The sequence below is a fragment of the Hylobates moloch genome, unplaced genomic scaffold (genome assembly GCF_009828535.3).
Source record: "Hylobates moloch isolate HMO894 unplaced genomic scaffold, HMol_V3 SCAFFOLD_1, whole genome shotgun sequence".
In the NCBI taxonomy this organism is placed as follows: Eukaryota; Metazoa; Chordata; class Mammalia; order Primates; family Hylobatidae; genus Hylobates; species Hylobates moloch.
The window spans coordinates 152361602-152386463 of NW_026652276.1; the positions used below are offsets into that span (position 1 = coordinate 152361602).

At 35.8% G+C, this 24862-nt stretch overlaps 1 protein-coding gene and 1 pseudogene across 1 annotated transcript; both read left to right on the plus strand.

Annotated features, from left to right (window-relative positions):
- Positions 1-851: 851 nt before the first annotated feature.
- Positions 852-24033, plus strand: AGR3 (anterior gradient 3, protein disulphide isomerase family member). Its single transcript, XM_032753453.2, has 8 exons — positions 852-891; positions 4239-4374; positions 9025-9088; positions 20816-20868; positions 21415-21491; positions 22011-22074; positions 22848-22931; positions 23814-24033. Exons 2-8 carry the CDS (start codon positions 4266-4268, stop codon positions 23861-23863), a joined length of 501 nt encoding a protein of 166 aa, XP_032609344.1. The 5' UTR covers positions 852-891; positions 4239-4265; the 3' UTR covers positions 23864-24033.
- Positions 17187-19229, plus strand: LOC116809614 (cell cycle checkpoint protein RAD17-like; annotated as a pseudogene).
- Positions 24034-24862: the final 829 nt, after the last annotated feature.

The window sequence follows — 24862 nt, forward strand, 5'->3', positions numbered from 1 at the left end:
AGTAGCCATAGACACTAGTAAGCAAATGCACATGGCTGCATGCCATCCGCCACATCTCTCTCTACTTATGGACACTGAAATTGAATTTCATGTAACTTTTACATATCACAAAATATGCTTCTTTTGGTTTTTTTTCCCCAACCATTTAAAAATGTCAAAATCGTTCCTGTTTCCTGGGCTGTACAAAAAACAGGTATACCAAATTTGATGACACCCTGCCCTACGTTATTTTAACAGTAATTAATTACTCTCAATTAATTAAACAGTATGTATTGATAAATTTAAACTTATCTAATTGCCTATTTTTCTAATTTTTTTGCGCAGTAAAGCTTTTATAGAAAAATTGTAAAGAATAATCAAATTATGAAAATATTCAATTTTAAAACAGAATTTTTATTTCCTTCTGTCTCAAAAAAAAAAAAAGTATCAAATCTCTTTAGCTGTTAATTATATTCCTGTAAACAGAGTAACCCTTTGGAATTTCTATTTGAACAATGGCATGCACACAGTTCTTAAATTCATTCCGGTTTCTTTCTTCCTTTTTTTTTTTTTGTGCTGAACTTCAGCCAAACATTAAATTACCTTGGGAAATAAAAGGTAAAAGAGAAAGAAGCACAAAGATGGTATTTGACCTTATTTTATGAGGACATTCAATCTTAATTTACAGAAAAAGAAAAGAGCTTTTTTAGTGTGAGAAGCATGAGAACTGGAAAGAAGTACAGAGTTTTTCAGACCAGCCTATTTTTCTAAGTTTGTTTTCCGGTAACTATGCTCTTGTTTCTATGCAGGTGAGGTTGTAGGTCAGGTGTGTGCGTGTGTCTATAAATCCACACCCATTTTTAACCAGAAACATCCAGAATACATTTCCAACAAGAGCACTGGCCAAGTCAGGTAAGCAAGCAAAGTTTCCAGATTACTTAATCAGTGGTCAAGCTTTGCTATATTTAAATAATCACCTTTTGCTATTTAAAAGTGAAGCTTTCAGTAAAGGGTAGGAAAGTAAAATGAATTTTTATTTTTCTTCTTTTACTGAACTGGATTTCCTTTGCTGGTTTCAGAGTTTTATCTCTATTTATACTAATGGTATTAGAATAAATTGACGTCAAGCACAAAAACGACTCTTTAAAAAGTATTCTACGAGTAATAATAGCTCTTCTTTATATTAAGTCTTGTTTTATTTTAAAATATAGGAACTTATAGTATCAGTTACTTATGTTAAATTACTTTTGAAAAATAAAATACTAGTGTCAGAAAATGCTAATTGACCAATGTTTATACAATCTAATTGCTGACACATGGTTATGTGCCTCCCAAATGCATTTTAAGTTGCTGTAGGCCTGTAACCACGCCATATTTATCTGTGTTCCCCCGAGTAGCTTAACCTTGCAACTGATACTAAAGGACCCTCAGCAGTTTACACTATATTTTACCAAGGAAAGCATTATTTATTCAAAATCTACAATGTACAAGTTGTACTGCTTTGTCACAGAATATATTTAATATCTATTTTATAATTTATCAGTGTAAAACCAGAAAACCAAGATTTTTATTTTTTAATTAGAAAGTATTTGACAATAATACATAAATACTTGAAATTTTAAAGAAAAAATGGCTCCCACTTAACTCTAAGCTTGGCAGCTTTAAAATAGCAAGAATGATGAAGCTATGCTTTTTCTTTTTTAAAATGCAGATTCCGCCTGCTTGTCTCTGTACCTAACATAGAAAAATCTTTCTAAAGGTTCCTCCAGATTGACTTTTCTTAACTCTTCTTTATATCCAAGATCCCTGGAAGAATTTTAATGAGGTTTTGGACCCTATTCGCATGGAAAAGGAACAGAGGCAGATAAAATTTTGCACACAATTTCCAGGGGTTTTGAGCCTTCTCTAGCTCATCCACAGGCCTTCTAGAAGCCTGCTGGATCCAGGTTAAGATCCTGTCCTAGATGGTTGTTTCAGTTCCTCCACTGCAACTCCCAACCTGTCTAACGAAGGCTGCCTTCCCTGGGTTGGGCTTCATGTTCCAGAGTCAACTGTCCCTGTCCTTTACTAAAATCCACCCTTTTTTTGTTTCAGTCTTTCAAGTATAAGATGACCGAGGCCTTAAGGTATAAGATGACATTCTGAAATGTTTTATGGTTTAATAAGTTATGAGAACTTAAACTGAAATTCTTATCGGGCATCATGATAATTGTTTAACAGGGTTTTTATATGCCTGGAAAGAAAGGACAGGAGGGGAGGGGAGGGGAGGAGAGGGGAGGGGAGGGGAGGGGAAAGAGGAGGGGAAAGGAGGGGAAAGAGGAGGGGAAAGGAGGGGAAAGGGAAGGGGAAAGGAGAGGAGGGGAAAGGAGGCCGGGCGACACAGCTCACCCTTGTAATCCCAGCACTTTGAGAGGCTGAAGCAGGTGGATCGTTTGAGGTCAGGAGTTTGAGATCAGCCTGGCCAACATGGTGAAACCCCATCTCTACTAAAAATACAAAAATTAGCCGGGCATGATGGCGGGTACCTGTAGTCCCAGGTACTTGGGAAGCTGAGGCAGGAGAATTGCTTGAACCCGGGAGGCGGAGGTTGCAGTGAGTGGAGATGGCACCACTGAACTCCAGCCTAGGTGACAAGAGCAAAACTCTGTCAAAAAAAAAAAAGAAAAAGAAAAAAAGATAGAAAGAGAGAGAAAAAGAAAAGAAAGAGAGAAAGAGGAAGGAAAGAAGGAAGGAAGGAAGGGGAAAGGGAAGGAAGGAAGGGGGAAGGGGAAGGAAGGAAGGGGAAGGGGAAGGAAGGAAGGGGAAGGGGAAGGAAGGAAGGGGAAGGGGAAGGAAGGAAGGGGAAGGGGAAGGGGAAGGGAAAGAGGGAGGGACTACTGGGGATTAGGGAGGGGAAATAAATTAAGGTTAACCTGGAGGGGTAACGATTTTCAGTCCACAGAGGGGCTGTAATAGATACACCACTGGGAAGGGGAAACTAGTATAATGGGAGGAATGAGGAAATGTCTGGAGAAATCTAGAATCTGTAAACTTCTTTACCACCAAATTGTTGTTCTCCTCTACGACTGTGGTTGCTATTTTACAATAACTAGGTGATTAAAATTGCCAAATGTTTTACCAATGCCAAAACATTGTGTCTTATTTTTCATTTTCCACAGTGCCTACTACAATAAAATACAGCAACATCCTTGTTTGAACAGAATCACTAAAGAATCAGTCACTAGCCATTTTGGCTAAGGAATTTTACTATTTTGGTGACGAATTCAATACTAAATAATGTAAGTCGATAGGAAAGACATCTTAAAGGAACTTTGAATCAATGTGAAGGATGTCTGTATTTTATATTTTGAGGTAAAGTTTCAAAACTGCATGCGCCAACCATTTTAAAATGAGTTTTACATGCTAATGCTGTAACTAAACATCTCACAAGTATTAAAGACTTTCTGTAATATATTTATCAAGTGGTTTATGACCAGATCAGGCCCAACTTTGGACTTTAGTCTTTATCTTAACGTGCAAAGTACAAAAGACGCACATTGAGTTAAGAATCAGTTTGAATTCTAGCTAACCAGGAGAGAATGTAATCATGACACGTCTACTCTTTTCTATACATATGTCTAATTTATAGTAATATGACAGTACTTGATTTTTATAAAGAGCTGTATCATAAACTGAAGGGCAAAAGTCTGAGTAATTGTTGGAAGGATGAGAAAGTCAAGAAACTATAAAGGAACTGAAGGACAAGAATCCTCCATATTCTATTTTTCCTCTGATTTCTATTTTAAGCAATATTTATTCATGTATAATCTTATCTTAGCATAGAGTTAAAATGTTTTGACCTATTTATTAGATGAAGGAGAATCAAAAGGCAAAGAATATTTCTGCATGCTAAAAGTCACTTCATAGTTTACAAGACATTAAAAAACATAATCCTATTTGAGTTTCATCTTGTTGGTGTGAACACTACAGGCCGGTTCAGAAGCAGGCTTTGTGTGCCCTGATCCAGCTCTCTTTTATTATACAGCACTATGCCCTGGAGGCTCAGAACATGACTTCTCACCAGCTGAGCATGTACTGAGTTGATTAAGTATTTTAAAAATAAAATGTGAATGGAAGTTCTATGTGGTTGGTTATACCATGTCAAACCAAAAAAGCAGAACAGTTTGTCATCACAGTATTGGTCCAACTCTTAGCAAATATCTTCTAATAATAGCTTGAAGTAACTCACTGGATGCTGAGAATTCCTTTCTGTCATCTAGCTTCTTCTGAGAGATTCTCTAGAAGACATGATGCTACACTCAGCCTTGGGTCTCTGCCTCTTACTCGTCACAGTTTCTTCCAACCTTGCCATTGCAATAAAAAAGGAAAAGAGGCCTCCTCAGACACTCTCAAGAGGTGCTGTAATCTCATTTTATTTTCTAAACTCAGTCATTTGGATTGCTTTTTAAAATATCTGGTGTCTTCACTCATAGTCTAATTATAAAGCAAATTCAACTAACTGAATGATTTTTGTTGTGTGTGACTTCAAAATGGATTTTCAAAAACAGAAGGAATCAGTTTATTTAAGGCAGTGAATCAAATCAACTAGCAAACAATAACATAAATTTGCATTATCTTTTGCCAAAATAATGGAGAATTGGCTTGCTGTCTATAACTTTGGTAACCAGAGTCCTAGAAAATAATGATTGATTGCTATGTCATATTGGTGTCCTAATAGCAATTTAAGATTCCTCAAAATTTGCTCAAATTCCCAGTCCTCTATTTCCCAGTCCTCCAAAAAAAAAATTTGGAATGATTTTATATAAGCCTTCCCAGAAAATTATACTATACCCCAAACCCTGAGAATTCGGGGTAACTAAGTCTTTGCTATATTGACTCTGGAAGACAGTGGTTTTAGACATAATCAAGGATTACCATCGGCTACATGTTTAGAAAACATTTCTTTTTGTATTTATTGTTTTACTTTGGCCTAAGAAACAAATATATATTCATGTGTAAAGAAACACTTTATAAAAAAAATTCTCTTTTTTTTTTTTTTTTTTTTGAGACAGAGTCTTCCTCTGTCACCCAGGCTGGAGTGCAGTGGCACGATCTTGGCTCACTGCAAGCTCTGCCTCCCAGGTTCACGCCATTCTCCTGCCTCAGCCTCCTGAGTAGCTGGGACCACAGGCGCCCGACACCATGCCTGGCTAATTTTTTGTAGTTTTAGTAGAGACGGGGTTTCACCGTATTAGCCAGGATGGTCTCGATCTCCTGACCTTGTGATCCACCCGCCTTGGCCTCCCAAAGTGCTGGGATTACAGGCATGAACCACTGCGCCCGGCCAAGAAAATATTCTCAAAGTTAGTTTCTATATCTCTAAGTAACAGAAGTAGGAACAGAATTATTTGTCCCCACATAGCTATTCAAAATTAGCAGTATTACCACAAAGTACTTGACCATTTGTTTGCTCCATTCACATTACCACTGCAAATAGTGGTCAAGTGCCTTGTAGTAATACTGCTAGTTTTGAATAACCATGTGGGAACAAATAATCCTGTTCCTACCTCTGATATATATATATATGTATATGTAATATATATGATTATAACATAAATTATATATTATATATGATATATATTATAGTATACATTTATGTTGTATTATAATAAATTATATATAAATATATGCTATAATATAAATATATTATATAATTTCAAATTCTAAAACATTGACTTGCTTCTCAAGTACACTCATTTCTTAACAGATGTATTGAGTGCCAGCCAAGTGCTCATCAATGTTTACCTAAGCTAATTAACTCTACTTCAGTTTAACAAACACACAAACTATATATACAGAAAGTCAATATATTTTTGCAAAAGAAAGGAATGAAAAAGTTGAAATATTTTCCTAAACATAACTCTCTCTCTATATATAAGCCTAATTGTTGTAAAACAATGAGCTCAGTAGCCTTAAAGTGACAAAGACTAAACTAGTTATTGCCCTTAAAGATTTTCCAGGTCTGCATTAAGCAGCACTGTGATAACTATACCTCAAGGCATCAATATTCTGTGTGCTAACTTGTAAATATTTATTTAAAACTCTTGTTGAATGTTTTGAAAAATATATTACATTTGTATGCCCTATTTTAAACAACTTAAAGGTTCTGTTATTTCAACTGATAAGAAACCAATTTAACACACAAGATGACTGATATTAGCTGAGAACACCATTATTGAGAATTGGTTTATATTTGGCAAAGTCTTTTACCATCTATTGCTACATGGGAGACAATGGAGAGAATGAGGCTCAGAATGAATGAAGATTAAAGGTAGGGGTGAGTGGGAGGAGTCTGGATACAGTATAAAGTGTAGCATATGGAGCCCCTTAGATCACAGGGCAGCACCAGTTAAGTAGAGAAGGTAGTAAGGAGAAAAGGAAGATTAATTAGAAAAAGGTAGTAGAAGGTTCAGGGAGAAAAAAATACACACACATAGAGTGATCCAAAAAAAATCCAACTTCCTTTGCATCAGAATTGCTGAGTACCTAGTCCAGTGATTGGCAGATAGTAAATACTTAATATATGTTAGATAAATGAATAAAATCTCAAAAGACAAGAAAATATAGCCAGAGATAGAGATAGGGCTAGAATTAGAGTAATGAGCAGAAGCCATGAAGTGCATTTAAACTGTGTACCAGCTTTGACCTATTGTGATTATAACAGAGTATATAAAAAAATCATTATAATGCAGTATGGCTTTCCTACAGAGCTATGGACAATTTGTTGAGAATAGAGATTATATTGCTCTATGTTTGTATTCCCACTGCTTTGTGGAGTAAGTTATGCAGCAGATGTTCCTTTACTGTTTGTGGAACTAAATTGAGCAGGAGCAGAGAATAGAAATTTTCCCCACTGCTAATGCTCCAGCATTGAATGATATTTGCAACAGAAGAGGGAAAATTAAGCAGAGGCCTAGTCTCACTAGCTGTTTTAGAATAACTTTTACTTAACGTAAAATGTGGTGTATAGATATTGCATGTGTGCAACCAAAGTTGGAAAGAGAATCTTTCAGGATTATTACAGAGAGCAAGAGTTCCTGTTAAGATGTGGCATTAAACTAACAAGAGATGTTTTTCAATGTTAACATTTTAAATCAGGCAAAAAAAAAACAAAAAACAAAAATGTTGCTGGTGAGTATATAAAATGATACAGCTACTTTAGAAAATAACCCGGCAGCTCCTCAAAAATATAAATATAGAGTTACCATTGGATCAGCAGTTCTGCTCCTAGGTATATACCCAAGATAAATGAAAATATATACCACTCAAAAACTTGTATACGTATGTTCATAGCGGCATTATTCATAAAAGACAAAGAGTGGAAACAACCCAAATATCCATTAACTGATGAACAGATAAATAAAATATGGTATATTCATACAATGGAATAATATTTGACCACAAAAAATGAATTAAATAATAAATTTCACTCTAAGGATGAACCTTAAAAAGGTCATGCTGAGTGAAAAAATCTAGTCACAAAAGCCTACATATTGCACGATTTCATTTATATGAAATGTCAAGCATAAGCAAATCTACAGAGACAGAAAGTAGATTGGGGTTTCTTAGGGCTGTGGCAGTTGAAGAAAATGGGGAGCAGGTGATAGCTAAATGGTATAGAGTTTCTTTTTGAGGAGATGAAAATGTTCTAAAATTGATATGATGATGGTTGTACAATTTCATGGATATGCTGAAAAAAGTATACATTTTCTTTTTTTTTTTTTTTTTTTTTGAGATGGAGTCTTGCTCTGTTAACCAGGCTGGTGGAGTGCAGTGGCGCGATCTTGGCTCACTGCAACATCCACCCCCAGGTTCAAGCGATTCTCCTGCCTCAGCCTCCTGAGTAGCTGGGACTACAGGCACATGCCACCACACCCAGCTAATTTTTGTATTTTTAGTAGAGACGGGGTTACACCATATTGACCAGGCTGGTCTTGAACTCCTGACCTCAAATGATCCACCCGCCTCAGTCTCACAAAGTGCTGGGATTACAGTCATGAGCCACCATGCCTGGCCAAAAGTATATATTTTCAATAGGTGAATTGTATTGGCGTATGAATTTTATTTCAATAAAGCTGTCGCCAGAAAACAAACATGAAAAACAAGCAAAAATCATGGAATCATATTTATCAAATTATTATCATATTTACCATGATATTAAAGCCAGAAACTGTGGTCTGACAACATTTGAAACGTACAAGAAAATCTGGGCCCAAACTGACTTCCAAATATTGCTAATTTTCACATTAATTCAATCTCTCTCACTCGTAGACTGAGACACTTCCTGAAAATACTCAGTAATGTTTTTGGAGGTTCTGCACATTCTTCTCCTTGACGATCTTATTCTTTAATTGCTAATAAACATTCCCAACTACTCATACCATTTCTTTAAGGCTAATGCATTCTCTCTATATTCATTGCTTTCTCTTTTTTCTCTCCATTATTTTGGGTGTTTCCAAAACACATGTGTTTTATTATGTCTCTCGGCCATGAAATTCCCACACAAGAATTTTTTCCATGTCAATTCAAAGCAAAACTTGGAATTCCCTTATTTCACAATGTATACTGATTTAGAAGAGGTCAACATCTCCTGGGACCCAAAATAGGAGGACATTGTAGAGTACAGCCCACAGGATTCCTAATAATATTACAAAGTATGCAAAGATGAACTGTTACTTTCCAAACATTCCTAAAGCCACAGCTTTTACATTATCCAAAGATGTCCTTTCAATCAGCTCTAATCATAACAACATGTATTAAGCACTTACTGGGTTCAAGGCCATGGGCCTTGAGGTTTGAAATGCAGTAGCAAAACCTCAGTACTGCAATCTAAAGGGAAATCACCTCCATATCTTGTGAAAATTGTGTGTCCTCTGCACCATATGTCAGCCAACAGCTTGATGGCTTAGTTAAATATTTGTAGGTAGATATCTGATTAATAGATACCCATTTCAGAGCTCTTCTCTAGTTCTGGGTTACTGCATTGATTTCTCTCTTCTATTTCAGGATGGGGAGATGACATCACTTGGGTACAAACTTATGAAGAAGGTCTCTTTTATGCTCAAAAAAGGTAACATGCCTCTCAGCTCATTTTTTTCCTTTTATATGTAGTAGACTCATAATAATTGTACATACTTATGGAATATAGAGTGATATGCTGATACATGTACACAATGTGTAGTGATCAAATCAGTGTAATTAGCATATGCATCTCCTCAAACATATCATTTCTTTCTGGTGGGAACACTCAAAATCCTCTCTACTAGCTTTTTTTTTTTTTTTTTTTTGAGACGGTGTCTCGCTCTGTCGCCCAGGCTGGAGTGCAGTGGCGCAATCTCGGCTCACTGCAAGCTCCGCCTCCCGGGTTCACGCCATTCTCCTGTCTCAGCCTCTCCGAGTAGCTGGGACTACAGGCGCCCACCACCACACCCGGCTAATTTTTTGTATTTTTAGTAGAGATGGGGTTTCACCGTGGTCTCGATCTCCTGACCTCGTGATCCGCCCGCCTCGGCCTCCCAAAGTGCTAGGATTACAAGCGTGAGCCACCGCGCCCGGCCTCTACTAGCTTTTTAAAAACATACAATAAACTATTGTTAACTGTATGTACCCTATAGTGCTGTAGAATACTACTCGAAATTATTCCTCCTATCTAGCTGTATTTTTGCATCTATTAATCAACCTCTCCTTATCCTTCCATCTCTGAACCCTTCCCAGCTTCTAATAACCAGAGTTCTACTCTCTACTTCTATTAGCACAACTTTTTTTTAAGCTACCCTATATGAGTCAGAATTTGTGGTATTTATCTTTCTATATCTGACTTATTTCACTTACCACATCCTCCAGGCTCATTCATGCTGCTGTGAATGACAGCATTTCATTATTTTTATGGCTAGGTAATAGTCCACTGTGAATATATAACACTTTTTCTTTATCCATCCATCCATTGATGGACATTTAGGTTGATTCTATATCTTGGCTATTGTGAATAGTGATTCCATAAATATGGAGATGCAAATATCTCTTTGATACACTGATTTTTAAAATAAATACTCAGTAGTAGGAAAGCTGGATCATATGGTAGTTATATTTTTAGTTGAGAATCCTCTATATGTTTGCATAATGGCTGTACTAATTTACATTCCTACCAACAGTGTATAAGAATTCCCTCTTCTCTGCATCCTCACCAGCATTTGTTATTTTTTATCTTTTTGATAATATCAGTTCTAACTGTGGTGGGATAATATCTCACTGTGGTTTTGATCTGCCTTTCCCTGATGATTAGAGATGTTGAGAATTCCTTCATATCCTTGGCCATTTTTGTGTCTTCTTTTGAGAAATGTCTATTCAGATCTTTTGCCCATTTTAAAATCAAATCATTTGGGGTTTTTTGTTGTTGAGTTGTTTGAGTTCCTTGTATATTCTAGATATAATGCCCTTGTCGAATGAATACTTTGCAAATAATTTTTCCTATTCTACAGGTTATCCCCTTATTCTTTTGTTTCCTTTGCTGTTCAGATGCTTCTCAGGTGATATAGTCCCATTTGTCTATTTTTGTTTTTGTTGCCTGTGCTTTTGAAGTCTTACCCATACATATTTTGCCGGGAACAATGTCCTGAAGGGCTTCCGTTATATTTTCTTCTAGGAGTGTTATAGTTTGGGGTCTTACATTCAAGTCTTTAGTCCATTTTCAATTTGTTTTTGCATATGGTGAGAGATAGGAGTCTAGTTTCATTCTTCTACATATGGATATCCAGGTTTTCCTGCACCATTTATTGAAGAGGGTATCCTTTCCCCAATGCATGTTCTTGCCACCTTTGGCAAAAATCAGCTGACTTTAAATATGTGGATTTATTTCTGGGTTCTCTATTCTATTCCATTGGTCTAGGTGTCTGTTTTTATACGAATACCATGCTGTTTTGTTTACTATAGCTTTGCAGTATATTTTGAAGTAGTATGATGCCTGCAGTTTTGTCCTTTTCATTCAGTATTGCTTTGAACTATTTGGAGTCTGTTGTGGTTCTATACAAATTTTAAGATTTTTTATTTCTATGAAAAATATCATTGGTATTTTGATAGAGATTGCATTGAATCTGTAGATTGCTTTCGGTAGTATGGTCACTTAGCAAAATTCATTCTTCCAATCCATGGCATGGGATGTCTTTCCATTTTTTGGTGTTCTCTTCAATTTCTTTCATCAATGTTTTATAGTTTTTATTGTAGGGATCTTTCACCTCCTTAGTTAATATATTCCTAGGTTGGTTTGTGTGTGTGTGTGTGTGTGTGCGTGTGTGTGTGTGTGTGTGTGTGTGTGTGTGTTTTGTTTGTTGTTTTTTTGAGATGGAGTCTCACTCTGTCGCCAGGCTGGAGTACAGTGGCGCAATCTCAGCTCACTGCAACCTCCACCTCCCAGGTTCCAGTGATTCTCTTGCCTCAGCCTCCTGAGTAGCTGGGATTACAGGCACATGCCACCATGCCCAGCTAATTTTTTTATTATTAGTAGAAACAGTGTTTCACCATGTTGGCCAGGCTGGTCTCGAACTCGTGATCTCAGGTGATCCACCCACCTCAACCTCCCAAAGTGCTGGGATTACAGGCGTTAGCCACCACGCCTGGCCTTTTTGTGGTTATTGTAAATAGCATTGCTTTCTTGTTTCTTTTTTTCAGCTAGTTTGTTATTGTTATATAGAAATGCTACTGGTTTTGCATGTTGATTTTGTATCCTCCCACTTTCCATTAATTTTAACAGATCATATAGATACCTCATAGATGAATCAAAAAAAGCATTTTAGTTTTCAAAAGGATGCCACAAGTATTTGCTCTGCTATTGTATGCCAAAGGGACTAATAGTTGCTATTAGAATGCATTTTATAAACAAAAGCTCTAAATACCTCTGTATTAATGTCTTTATTACTCAATCAAGCTTTTAAGTATGTTGTATAAACAAAGTAGTATTACTTATTAGGCATTATACAAGCTTAGACAGAAAACTGGTTTAGGGCAGCAGTTCTAAGGCCTGCCTGTTTGAATATCAGAACAATTTGAGTAGCTTTTTAAAAAATCCAAATTTATAATCAATCAGTCAAGTATTCCTTGAATGTCCACTGCTATGTGCCAGACACTGTTCTAGGCTCAATGACCAAGTATGATACCATTTTTATTCTTAAAGACCTACTAAGTTTTTTGGAATGAAGCTGAGAAACATATTATTAAAAGCTCCCCAAGAATTAATGAAATATCTAAAGAACATTCTATGGAAATACTCTTTAAAGATGAATAAAGATTCCAAATTGACTATTGTTTCAATATTGGACAAGTATTAGAAAAGAAAGAAGTCTACAGAAGAATCTTACTTCCAAATATCATTGTAACAAACAAACAACATATTAGTAAGGAGCACCAGCAGAACATTTAAAAAATATAATACCCTGATAAATTGAGGTTTAGTCTGGGAATGCCAGGGTGGTTTAGGATTAAGAAATGTGCTAATTAAAATAATTTAATATTTATAAGGAGACAATTCATACAAGTATGTCTCATCTCCATCAATTCTGAAAATGCATTAATAGAATAAAACATCTATATTTGAATTTTTAAGACTTTGTATTTGACAATATTAATTTATTTAAATTAATCCCAACAATAGCATTCCAGCAGTAGCAACAACAACAAAAAACCAACATCATGCTTACTGGGAAAACAAATAGAAGTGTCCCATTAAAGTGTGGATAAGACAAGTGTATCTACAATCACAACAATTACTAACATTTTTCTAGAGGTACTAACTAATGCAATTATAGGAGGAAAAAGAAAATGTACAAAGGAAAAGTTAAAAAATCTTTATTTGCAAATGATAATTTATATTATGTGAAAAACTAAAAAATTTAAATATTCAGAATAACAAAAATTCTGTTGAATTAGATGAGAATTGATATTTAAAAATTGACTGCATTTATATATAGAAAAACACATCCAAAAAAACTTGTAAAATACCTCATTTACAATGACAAAAAAGAAAATACCCCAGAATAAACTTGACAGATGTGCAAAATCTATATGAACCTAAACACACTGAAAAGAAAAAAGAAATTTCCAAACCAATGGCAGTGCTTATTATATTCTTGGATAGAAAGACTTTAACATCATAAAAATGCCAATTCTCTCCATACTTAAAAAACTTTTTAAGATGATCACAATAAATTGTGATAAGTTGTTTTTTTTTTTTTTTTTTCTTTTTGAGACGGAGTCTCGCTCTGTCGCCCAGGCTGGAGTGCAGTGGCTCAATCTCAGCTCACTGCAAGTTCCGCCTCCTGGGTTCACACCATTCTCCTGCCTCAGCCTCTCCGAGTAGCTGGGACTACAGGCACCCGCCACCACGCCCGGCTAATTTTTTTTATTTTTAGTAGAGACGGGGTTTCACCATGGTCTCTATCTCCTGACCTCGTGATCCACCTGCCTTGGCCTCCCAAAGTGCTAGGATTACAAGCGTGAGCCACCACGCCCGGCCGGTGATAAGATTTTTTAAAAAGATAATTCTAAAATTGAAATGAAAAAATAGACATGAGTAGTTAGGATAGTTAGGAACATTCTGAAAAGAGAGCAATAGGGATTAGGCCTTTATCATTATTAAACATTTTACAAAGCAATAATAAATAGTAAGTTACTTGTAAATACATAAAATATAATAAAAGTATAGAAATAAAACTTTGAATGTAAATGGATTTGGACCTCCAATCAAAAGACATGGAGTGACTCAATGGGTTAAAAAACAGGTTCCCCCTGCCCCCTGCAAAAAAAAAAAAAAAAAAAAAAAACTTACAAGACCCAACTATAGGCTCAAGCGATCCTCCTGCCTCAGCCTTTCAAGTGGCTGGGACTACAAGTGTGTGCCACCACATGGGCCAATTTTTGTACTTTTGGTAGAGACATGTTGCCCAGTCTAGTCTCAAACTCTAAGCTCAAGCAATCCTCCCGCCTTGGCCTCCCAAAGTGCTGGGATTACAGGCATCAGCCACCATGCCGGGCCTCACTTCACCTTGAAAGATGTTTATTAACTGCAATTGAAAGGATCTAAAAGTATATCCTATATAAATGGAAACAAAACAAAAAAAAGTAGCTACACTTATATCAGATAAAACAGACTTTAAATCAAAAAATGTCAACAGAAGCAAAGAAGGTCATTATATAATAACACAGAGATTAATTTACCAAGAAGGTATAACAATTATAAATATATGTTCATCCAACATCACAGTACCTAAATACATAAAGCAGATATTAATAGATCTGAAAAGAGGAATAGATTACAACACAATAATAGTAAGGGACTTCAATACCCCACTTTCAACAATGAACAGATCATCCAAAAAGTCAATAAGGAAAACGTTGGACTTGAACTACACTTTAGACCAAATGGACCTAACAAACATATACGAGCACTTAATCAAACTGCAAGAGAAGACACGTTCTCATAGCGTAGGGATTATTTTTTAGAACAGATCACATGATACACAAAACAAGTCTAACAAATTTAAGAAGACTGAAATTATATCAAGTATCTTTTCTGACCATCAACAGATGAATTGATAAAATATGGTATATGTACACAATAAAACACTATTCGGCCATTGAAATGAAGGAAATCCTGAATAGCTATCCAAAGAGCCTATCTCCTTTGATGCTCACAATCCACTTAAAATTAAAGCAGTATTTAAAAATCATTCCATATACCCAGACATTAGTCTGGGCAATGATTTTTTTTCATATGACCTCAAAAACATGAGTAACAAAAGCAAAAATAGACAAGTGAGATTACATCAAACTAAAAAGCTTCTGTACAGCAAAGGAGACAATAACAGAGTGAAGAAATAACCAACAGAAGACAATATATGAAAGCCATACATCTGAAGAGAGGCAAATATGCAAGGAGCTCAACTCAGTAACAAAACAAAAATGGAATTTGTGTTTTTAAAATGGGCAAAAGACCTAAATAGACATTTCTTAAAAGAAGACATACAGGCTGGGCACAGTGGCTCATACCTATAATCCCAGCACTTTGGGAGGCCAAGGCGGGCGGATCACTTGAGGTCAGGAGTTCGAGACTAGCCTGACCAACATGGAGAAACCCCATCTCTACTAAAAATACAAAATTAACCAGGCGTAGTGGTGCATGCCTGTAATCCCAGCTACTCGGGAGTCTAAGGCAGGAGAATGGCTTGAACCTGGGAGGCGGAGGTTGTGGTGAGCCAAGATCACACCATTGCACTCCAGCCTGGGCAACAAGAGTGAAACTCTATCTCAAAAAAAAAAAAAAAAGACATACAAAGGGCCAACAGGTAGATGAAAACAATACTTAACATCACTAATCATTAGGGAAATGCAAATTAATACCACAGTGAAATACCACCTCACTCCTTTTAGAAAGGCTATTATCAAAAAGATGAATAATAGCAAGTGTTGGCAAGAATGTGGAGAAAAGAGAACCCTTTTACACTGTTGGTGGGAATGTAAATTAGTACAGCCATTATGGAAAGCATAATGTATGGAGAGTACTCAAAAAATTAAAAATAGAACTACCATATGATCCAGCAATTCCCTGCTGGGCATATATCGAAAAGATAAAATCGGCATGTCTAAGAGATATCTGCACTCCCATGTTCGCTGTAATTTGCAACAACATAGAAGAACCTGGAGAACATTATGGTGAGTGAAACAAGCCAGATACAGTAAGACAAATGTCACATAATCTCACATGTGTAATCTAAAAAAGTCAAACTTATAGAAACAAAGGAAAATGGTGGTTACTAGAGTCTGGGGGTGAGGATGGGGAGTTCTTGCTCAAAGGACACACATTTCAGTTAAGTGAAATAAATTGAAGAGATCTGTTGTACATTGTGGGAATAATAGTTAATAACAATATATTTTATACATGAAAATTGCTGAGAGTAAATTTTAAATATTCTCACCACAAAAAATAAGTATGTGAGGTGGTGAATATGTTAAATAGCTTGATTTAGCCACTGCACAACGTATACACATATCAAAACAGCATACTGTACACCATAAATATATACAACTTTTACTTGTCAAATAAATAAGTAAATCAATTATTGATAGGTAGTTGACAAACTCCATAGATAAACAGATACTACAGGAATTTTTTAATACAGAAAATAGTATTTTAAATCAGGAATAGGGGAGACACGTTATGTAATAATTAGTATCAGAAGTTGATAGCCATCTGGGGAAAACAAATAAATTTGCATCCACATCTCACATTTATGCAAAAATAAATTAGAAAGATATAATTATGAAAATTAAATCATTAAGGTGCTAGAAGATACTACTGCAAAATTTTATTTCTTTAAATGCTTGGAATAGGGGAGAACCAAGATTATAGTGAGACAGGAAAGATACCTGGGGTATAAAAATAAAGCCTCTAATTTGAGTCCTCTAGATGCTCCCCTGGCCTCATGCTAGTGCTGTGTGCTAGGCTTGAGCATAGCCAAACAAAGAAAAGGAGAAGATAAAAGTCTAAAAAGAAATTACTAATATTTTCAATTACATGGAATTTTCTGCATAACCAAAAACTTACAGTAAACAAAGGAAAAATATTCTTTTAAATGGAAAACTGCAGCACATATTACAAGGGTGACTTTCTCTAATATACAACATACTCTTATATATTAATAAGAAAAAGGTCAACAAGTCAACAGAAAAAAGTGAGCAAAGAATATGAAAGTTCACAGAATAGAAAAATAACTCAAACATATAAGGTTGACTATTTTTTATAAGAAAGACAAACCACATTCGTTTCCCTCTTTTCACCTGTTGGAGAAAAAAAAATTTTAACTAATAACCAGCTTTAGTGAGAATAGCGAAAACAATTACTGCTCACACTACCAGAGAGAGTATGAACTGGTACAGCTTCTATGGAGAATATATATCAGAATTATAAATGCACACACTCTTTGACCCAGAAATTCTACTTCTGGAAATGTATTCACAAACATACCCACCTATGTGCAAAATCATTTTTTAAAAAAACAGCATGGTCTCTCATTTCAGAAACCTGGCATCTTCAGGGACAGTTACCTGCTTTTTAAGGTGGTGAATTATAGTTTAATGTATTACAGGTCCTATACTACGGATGGGAACTATTACAGCTTATAATGTCAAAAACTTTTCTTAGACCAAAGGTATCTTCCACAAAGGTAACAGACTGGATTGGTCCATCATTCAGTGATTTTCTAGAGTGTAGAGACATCTCTACTATTACTGCCACATCATTAGGTGTGAATAACTGAAGTCATAGAGAAAAAATGAGTCTTCTACATTAGAAGGTAAGATGTTTCCAGCTAGAAAAATAGGAAATCTGTCTTCCTTAGAACAGATTTATGGTTTAGAAAATTCAAAAGACTACCTGTCTGAAAATGAATCGTGGGTAGATAAATATAAACCAGAAACTTAGCATGAACTTGCTGTGCATGAAAAGAAAATTGAAGAAGCTGAAACCTGGTAAAAAGCTCAAGTCTTAGAAAGGCAACCAAAACAGGATGAATCTGTTTTATTAATAACAGGTCCTCCTGGATGTGGAAAGAAAATGACCAAAAAAAACACTATCAAAGGAGCATGGTATTCAAGTTCAAGAGTGGATTAATCCAGTTTTACCAGACTTCCAAAAAGATGATTTCAAGGAAATGTTTCATACTGAATCAAGCTTCCATATGTTTCCCTATCAGTCTCAGATAGCAGTTTTCAAAGAGTTTCTACTAAGAGCAACAAAGTACAACAAGTTACAAATGCTTGGAGATCATCTGAGAACTGATAAGAAGATAATTCTGGTTGAAGATTTACCTAACCAGTTTATCGGGATTCTCATACTTTACATGAAGTTCTATGGAAGTATGTGAAGATTGGTCAATATCCTCTTATATTTATAATCTCTGACAGTCTCAGTGGTGATAATAATCAAAGTTTCTTGTTTCCCAAAGAAATCAGGAAGAATGTTCTACCTCAAATATTAGTTTCAATCCTGTGGCACCAACAATTATGATGAAATTTGTTAATCAAATAGTGACTATAGAAGCTAACGAGAATGGAGGAAAAATTACTGTCCCTGACAAAACTTCTCTAGAGGTGCTCTGTCAAGGATGTTCTGGTGATATGAGAAGTGCAATAAACAGCCTCCAGATTTCGTCTTCAAGAGGAGAAAACAACTTATGGCCAAGGAAAAAAAGAATGTCTTTAAAATCAAATGCTATGCTGTCAAAATCAAAACGAAGAAAAAAAACTGATAGGGTTTTTGAAAATCAAGAGGTCCAAGCTATTGGTGGCAAAGATGTTTCTCTGTTTCTTTTCTGAGCTTTGGGGAAAATTCTATACAGTAAAAGAGCATCTTTAACAGAACTGGATTCACCTTGGTTGCCCTCTCATTTATCTGCATATGAACGGGATACACACTTGTTGAACCTGAGGGGGTAGTAGAAATGTCACACATGCCAGGAGACTTATTTAATTTATATCTTCACCAAAACTACATAGATTTCTTCATGGAAATTGATGATATTGTGAGAGCCGGTGAATTTCTAAGTTCTGCAGATATCCTCAGTGGTGACTGGAATACATGCTCTTTACTCAGGAAATATAGGACATCTACAGCTACGAGAGGTGTGATACATTCCAGCAAAGCCGGAGGATATGCTCATTGCCAAGGAGGAGAATCAAGTTTTTGACCGTTGCACACACCCCAGTGGTTTCTAATCAATAAAAAGTGTTGGGAAAATTGCCTGGCAGCAAAAGCACTTTTTCCTGACTTCTGCCTACGAGCTTTATGCCTCAAAACTCAGCTACTGCCATACCTTGCTCTACTAACCATTCCAATGAGAAATCAAGCTCAGATTTCTTTTATCCAAGATATTGGAAGGCTCCCTCTGAAGCAACACTTTGGAAGACTGAAAATGGAAGCCCTGACTGACAGGGAACATGGAATGATAGACCCTGACAGCGGAAATGAAGCCCAGCTTAATGGAGGACATTCTGCAGAGGAATCTCTGGGTCAAGCCGCTTAGGACACAAAGCCGGAAACCTGGTCTCCTCCTCTGAGTTAGAATAGTGCCAGTGAACTGCCTGCCAGCCAGCCTCAGCCCTTTCCAGCCCAAGGAGATGTGGAAGAAAAGGTAATAATAGAAGACTATGAGAGTGATGGGACATAGAAGCCAGCCTGCTAATCAGATTGCTACTTCACAGATTCATTGTTTCATTCAGTAGTACTTCAGCAGAGTTAATATACTTCTCTGATGAATTACACAACAGTTTGTTAATTCTCCGTTCTTGTAGTATTTCATCACGAGAAACTAACTCTTCTGTCACCTTGAAGTAAATAGAAGATCAAGCCTTCAAATAATCTCTGAATGTTTTTCTGTAGGATTTATTAAATCTGTGAGTGGTTTAAGGAGAGGTCAATGTGTATAAAGTGTGTTTGAACATTATGCCAAATATCAAAATGTGAAGGACTAATTCAGAATGCAAAAACTTTATAGGGGGTTGTAAATATGAACTATACAAGAGTTTAGTATGCAATTATGAGTGTAAAGAAATTGTGTGCCTTAAAAAAACAGCATGTTTAGCAAATAAATGTACAAATGTAAATGTTTAGGAACAATCTAAACACAAGAGATTGGAAACAATTTAAATATCCATCTTTGGGGAGACTAATAAGATAAAATATATAATAGAACATAATATAAAAGAACAGTGGCATATCTAAGATTTATATTTTAAAAGCAAAATGTAGATACTTGTGTGCTAGTATTTTCGTTTTTTAAAAAGAAATATATACACATAAATGTGAACACGCATCTGGGTATATACAATATATAAACATATTCATATAGATTTTCAGTTATACGACCTGAAAACCTCTGGGAGAAAATATAAGAAAAAGTAATACAGCATAGTTACAGAAGCCAGCAGGAGGAAGAATTTTTATCTTTTTAACTTTTTATGGTTAAAATCAAAATGACCCCCCAAAAATGTATTAAATAGAGAACTCCCATTCAGGTTGTTTGTACATTCTGCAATGTGCAAGAACGAAAGGATATGAAAATAGCCAAATATTAACAGCTTTTTTGTAAAAACTTTTTTAAAAACTAAATTTAAAAGTCTTTGACTTTCCTGAAATCTTATAGTAAGTGTTCATTGGAAATGAATACATTGTTCATAATATCCCTTTATCTCTGGATACAGAATTGATTTTCTCTAACTGCACTATAGAGTACATAAGAATTACCTAATAAGCTTGTTAAGCTACAGATTCCTGAAACCACCCCAACCCCAGAGATTCTGATTAAATGGGTCTGGGATGAAGCCTTTGGTTTTTTGTTTGTCTCTTTGAGACAGAGTCTCGCTCTGTCACCCAGGCTGGAGCGCAGTGGCGCCATCTCGGCTCACTGCAACCTCGCCTCCTGGGTTCAAGTGATTCTCATGTCTCAGCCTCCAGAGCAGCTGGGACTACAGGCTCACGCCACCATGCCCAGCTAATTTTGGAATGAAGCCTTTCCTAATTTTGGAATGGAGCCTTTGAATTTAAGTTCCTAATAAGTTACCTAGTGATACTGATACTATCAGTTCTGGGGCCACAAATACAGTAACACTGCTATTGACTATAGTGCTATGATTTGTAAATCTGAGATTACTACTGTAAGTCTTATTGAAGCTAATAAAATTTTAAATCTAACTCTACTGTATGTTTTGACCCAAAGTTAATCATTTGACTTAATTCCATACTTTCTTTGTTTAGTAAGAAGCCATTAATGGTTATTCATCACCTGGAGGATTGTCAATACTCCCAAGGTAATTTTAGCCCCTGAGATATTATAATATATAATATTTCCAATATAAAATAGGAAAAGTGACCTGGTAATAATAGCTAAGAAGGCGCTCAGCAAATCCCATTAAAAACAAATAGACAACTGCCAGAGTACCATCATTTTACTAAAGTGCTTAAAGACCACAATGATTGTTACCAATCTACTGAATATTTCTATTATATTCCCTTGGGCATTAGATATTCCTCTTCTTCCCAAGAAAAGAAAAGGGTGAGCTGAGAGGATGTAGAAACACTGAAAAAAAGTTGTTGTCTTAATCAATGAGTCAATGAGTTACATAAAATTATAAAACTAGTGTCTTCACCGTGATTAACCTTTGATGTCTCCTTGAACGGACTGTCCCTCATTGCTTTCCAATGAGGGACAAAGTGGCAATAGGCCAATGAATTATTAATATTTACACCTGAGTTATATATGCAAACAAATGCTAAATATTAGCTTTATTTTGCTATGTTACATTAAAGGTCTCTTGATCCTTAAAACTAACTGGCAATTTTGTTTTCCCCTACAGCACTAAAGAAAGTATTTGCCCAAAATGAAGAAATACAAGAAATGGCTCAGAATAAGTTCATCATGCTAAACCTTATGGTACATAAACTTTATGATGTTTTCTTAATATTATAATTTCATGGAAAATTCTTTTTCTTTTTTTTTTTTTTTTAGACGGAGTCTCGCTCTGTCGCCCAGGCTGGAGTGCAGTGGCATAATCTGGGCTCACAGCAACCTCAGCGTCCCTGGCTCAAGCAATTCTCCTCTCAGCCTCCCAAGTAGCTGGGACTACAGGCACCTGCCACCATGCCCAGCTAATGTTTGTATTTAGTAGAGACGGGGTTTCACCTTGTTGGTTAGGCTGGTCTCAAACTCCTGACCTCAGGTGATCCACCCGCCTCAGCCTCCCAAAGTGCTGGGATTACAGGCATGAGCCACCGTGCCCAGCCTCCTTTTTTTCTATTTTTAAAGCACAAAGAGCTAAATGTTGATAATACAGAAAGTTATATGGAATTATAAAAGGCCAAAATAGAATTTACTGACAGTCACACAAAATCATCTTGAAACTATCAAAAACAAATGAATTCAATAACATTCTTTTTTTTCTTCTCCTGCTAGCATGAAACCACTGATAAGAATTTATCACCTGATGGGCAATATGTGCCTAGAATCATGTTTGTAGGTATGTATGTGATCTCATTTCATCAGATCTACAAAATTAGTAAAAATCAGCATTCTTGCTTTTATTTTTAAATGCTAGTTCAAGTACTATTCTTTTTAAAGATAAGTCATTTCTAATCCAATAATATCAGCTCTTGTTAGTTCTACAATCAAAATCCACTATATCTGTAATTTGAAAATTTTAAGTATTTTTTCAAAGCATGTATGCTGTTAAATCTGTATCCCAATGTACTTTCAATATAGTGCCCCAGACTAGATTGACAGAGATCTATGACACACTAAAAGGAGAATTCAGGTTAATTCATCATGAACCGACATGTATGAAAACTAATTTTGCTTATAAATTGGCTTGACATTTGTTTTAGATTAAGAAACAAAAATGATTTTAAGAACATTTTATGGATGTAGCCAGAGGCCATTATCCTAAGCAAATTAACACAGAAACAGAAAACCAAATAGTGAATGTTCACACATATAAATATGAGCTAAACACTGGTTATACACGGACATAAAGAGAGGAACAATAGACAATAGGAACTCCAAAATGGGGGAAGGAGGGAGGGGGCCAAAGGATGAAAAACTAACTGTTGGGTACTATGTTCACTATTTGGGTGTTGGTTCAGTTGAAGCCCAAACTTCAGCATCACTCAATATATCTATGTAATAAACTTGTACACATAACCCCCAAATATAAAATAATAATAAAATTTTTACAAGAGTAAAGAAAAGAGCATGCTAAATTATACTTTCGTGACTTGGTTTTTTTCTTGACAGACCCTTCTTTAACAGTTAGAGCTGATATAGCTGGAAGATACTCGAACAGATTGTACACATATGAGCCTCGGGATTTACCCCTATGTAAGTATTCACAAATGATCTCAAACAGTGGTCATAGCTGACCCCTGACTATTTGTTAAGGGCCAATGATGCCCTACATCAGTGCTTCTACACACCAGTCACTGAGGCTAGTGGTGGTGTTTAAATGCCAACTTCTAGCTCCCACCAAAATCAGAATTTTGGGGGTACCTCAGAATCTATTTTAACAGGGATGTCTAAGGGATTTTATGATTACTAAATTCTGAGCTCACTAAAAAGAATACAGTACACGTTAAAATGGCACAAACTTGAGACAGTCGATTCTCCTAGTATCAAAGATCTCATGTGATTTTATCAAATGATAGTAAAATCATTTCATCTTTCTTTAATGCCTATAAGCAAGGAGGTACAGTCTTACTTAGGACTTTAATCCTTTTTTCTTTTTTTTTTTTTTTTTTTGTAAAGACAGGGTCTTGGTATGTTGCCCAGGCTGGTCTCAAACTCCTGGCCTCAAGTGATCCTCCCACCTCAGCCTCCCAAAATGCTGGGATTACAAGCATGCCCTACCATGCCTGGCCAAATCTATTTTTTACGACATTCATTATCAACTATATTTAATAAGACAACTGTGCCTATAAGATCTAGCAATACTAATACAAAGCGATCCATTAAAAAAAAAAAAAGAGGTACTCCTCAAAACCCCTCTGATGAAATTGTTCAAGATAAAGTTGATCAACCAGCTCTCAATGGTCTAATCCCTAAATTTACATGTACACTTTTAGCATATTCTTTAATGTCATAGATGAATTCCCATATTCAAAGCTATTAATTTAAATGGGTCAATTTCAGGTTCTAGAGTTAATAGATCATAGCATTTGTACTTTCATTTATTAATAGCATAATATATATTAACTCTTATTTCAGTGATAGAAAACATGAAGAAAGCATTAAGACTTATTCAATCAGAGCTATAAGAGATGATGGAAAAAAGCCTTCACTTCAGAGAAGTCAAATTTCATGAAGAAAACCTCTGGCACATTGACAAATACTAAATGTGCAAGTATATAGATTTTGTAATATTACTATTTAGTTTTTTTAATGTGTTTGCAATAGTCTTATTAAAATAAATGTTTTTTAAATCTGAGACTGACAATATAGTTTTATTTCTGCCTCATCAGTAGCAAAGAAAGCCTGCCGAGTTATAGTGGAGACAGGAGGACCTAAATAAGAGATGCCTATACCGTTTGTCTCTGTTTCTTCACCTCTCCTTCACTCCATCAACTAATCTAATTTTATTTTTAATTTTCTAAATTTTTTTTTTTTTGAGATGCAGTCTCACTATGTTCCCCAGGCTGGTCTCGAACTCCTGGGCTCAAGCAATCCTCCAACCTTGGCCTGCCAGAGTGCTGAGATTATAGGCCTGAGCCACTGTCCTGGTCTAACCACCAACTAATCTAATTTTAATTCTGTCTCCTCCACTGTACCATACCTGCTAACCCAGGTCATAAATGATCTCCATGTTACCAAAACAAGTGGATAAATCTCTGCCCACTTTTGATTTTAATTTTTAGCTACATATTACAGCACTAACCACTTACTTCTTTTCATACTTTACACTAAGACATTTAAAACCTAATTATATTTTAAAAATTCAACTACATTTATTTATTTATTTATTTATTTATTTATTTATTTGAGACAAAGTTTTGCTCTGTTGCCCAGGCTAGAGTGCAGCAGTGCACTCTTGGCTCACTGCAACTTCCACATCCCCACCGCTACCCGTTCAAGTTATTCTCCTGTCTCAGCCTCCCAAGTAGCTGGGATTATAGGTGTGTACCACCACACCTGGCTAATTTTTGTATTTTTAGTAGAGACGGGGTTTCACCATGTTGGCCAGGCTGGTCTCAAACTCCTGACCTCAGGTGATCTACCACCTCAGCCTCCCAAAGTGTTGGGATTACAGGCCTGAGCCA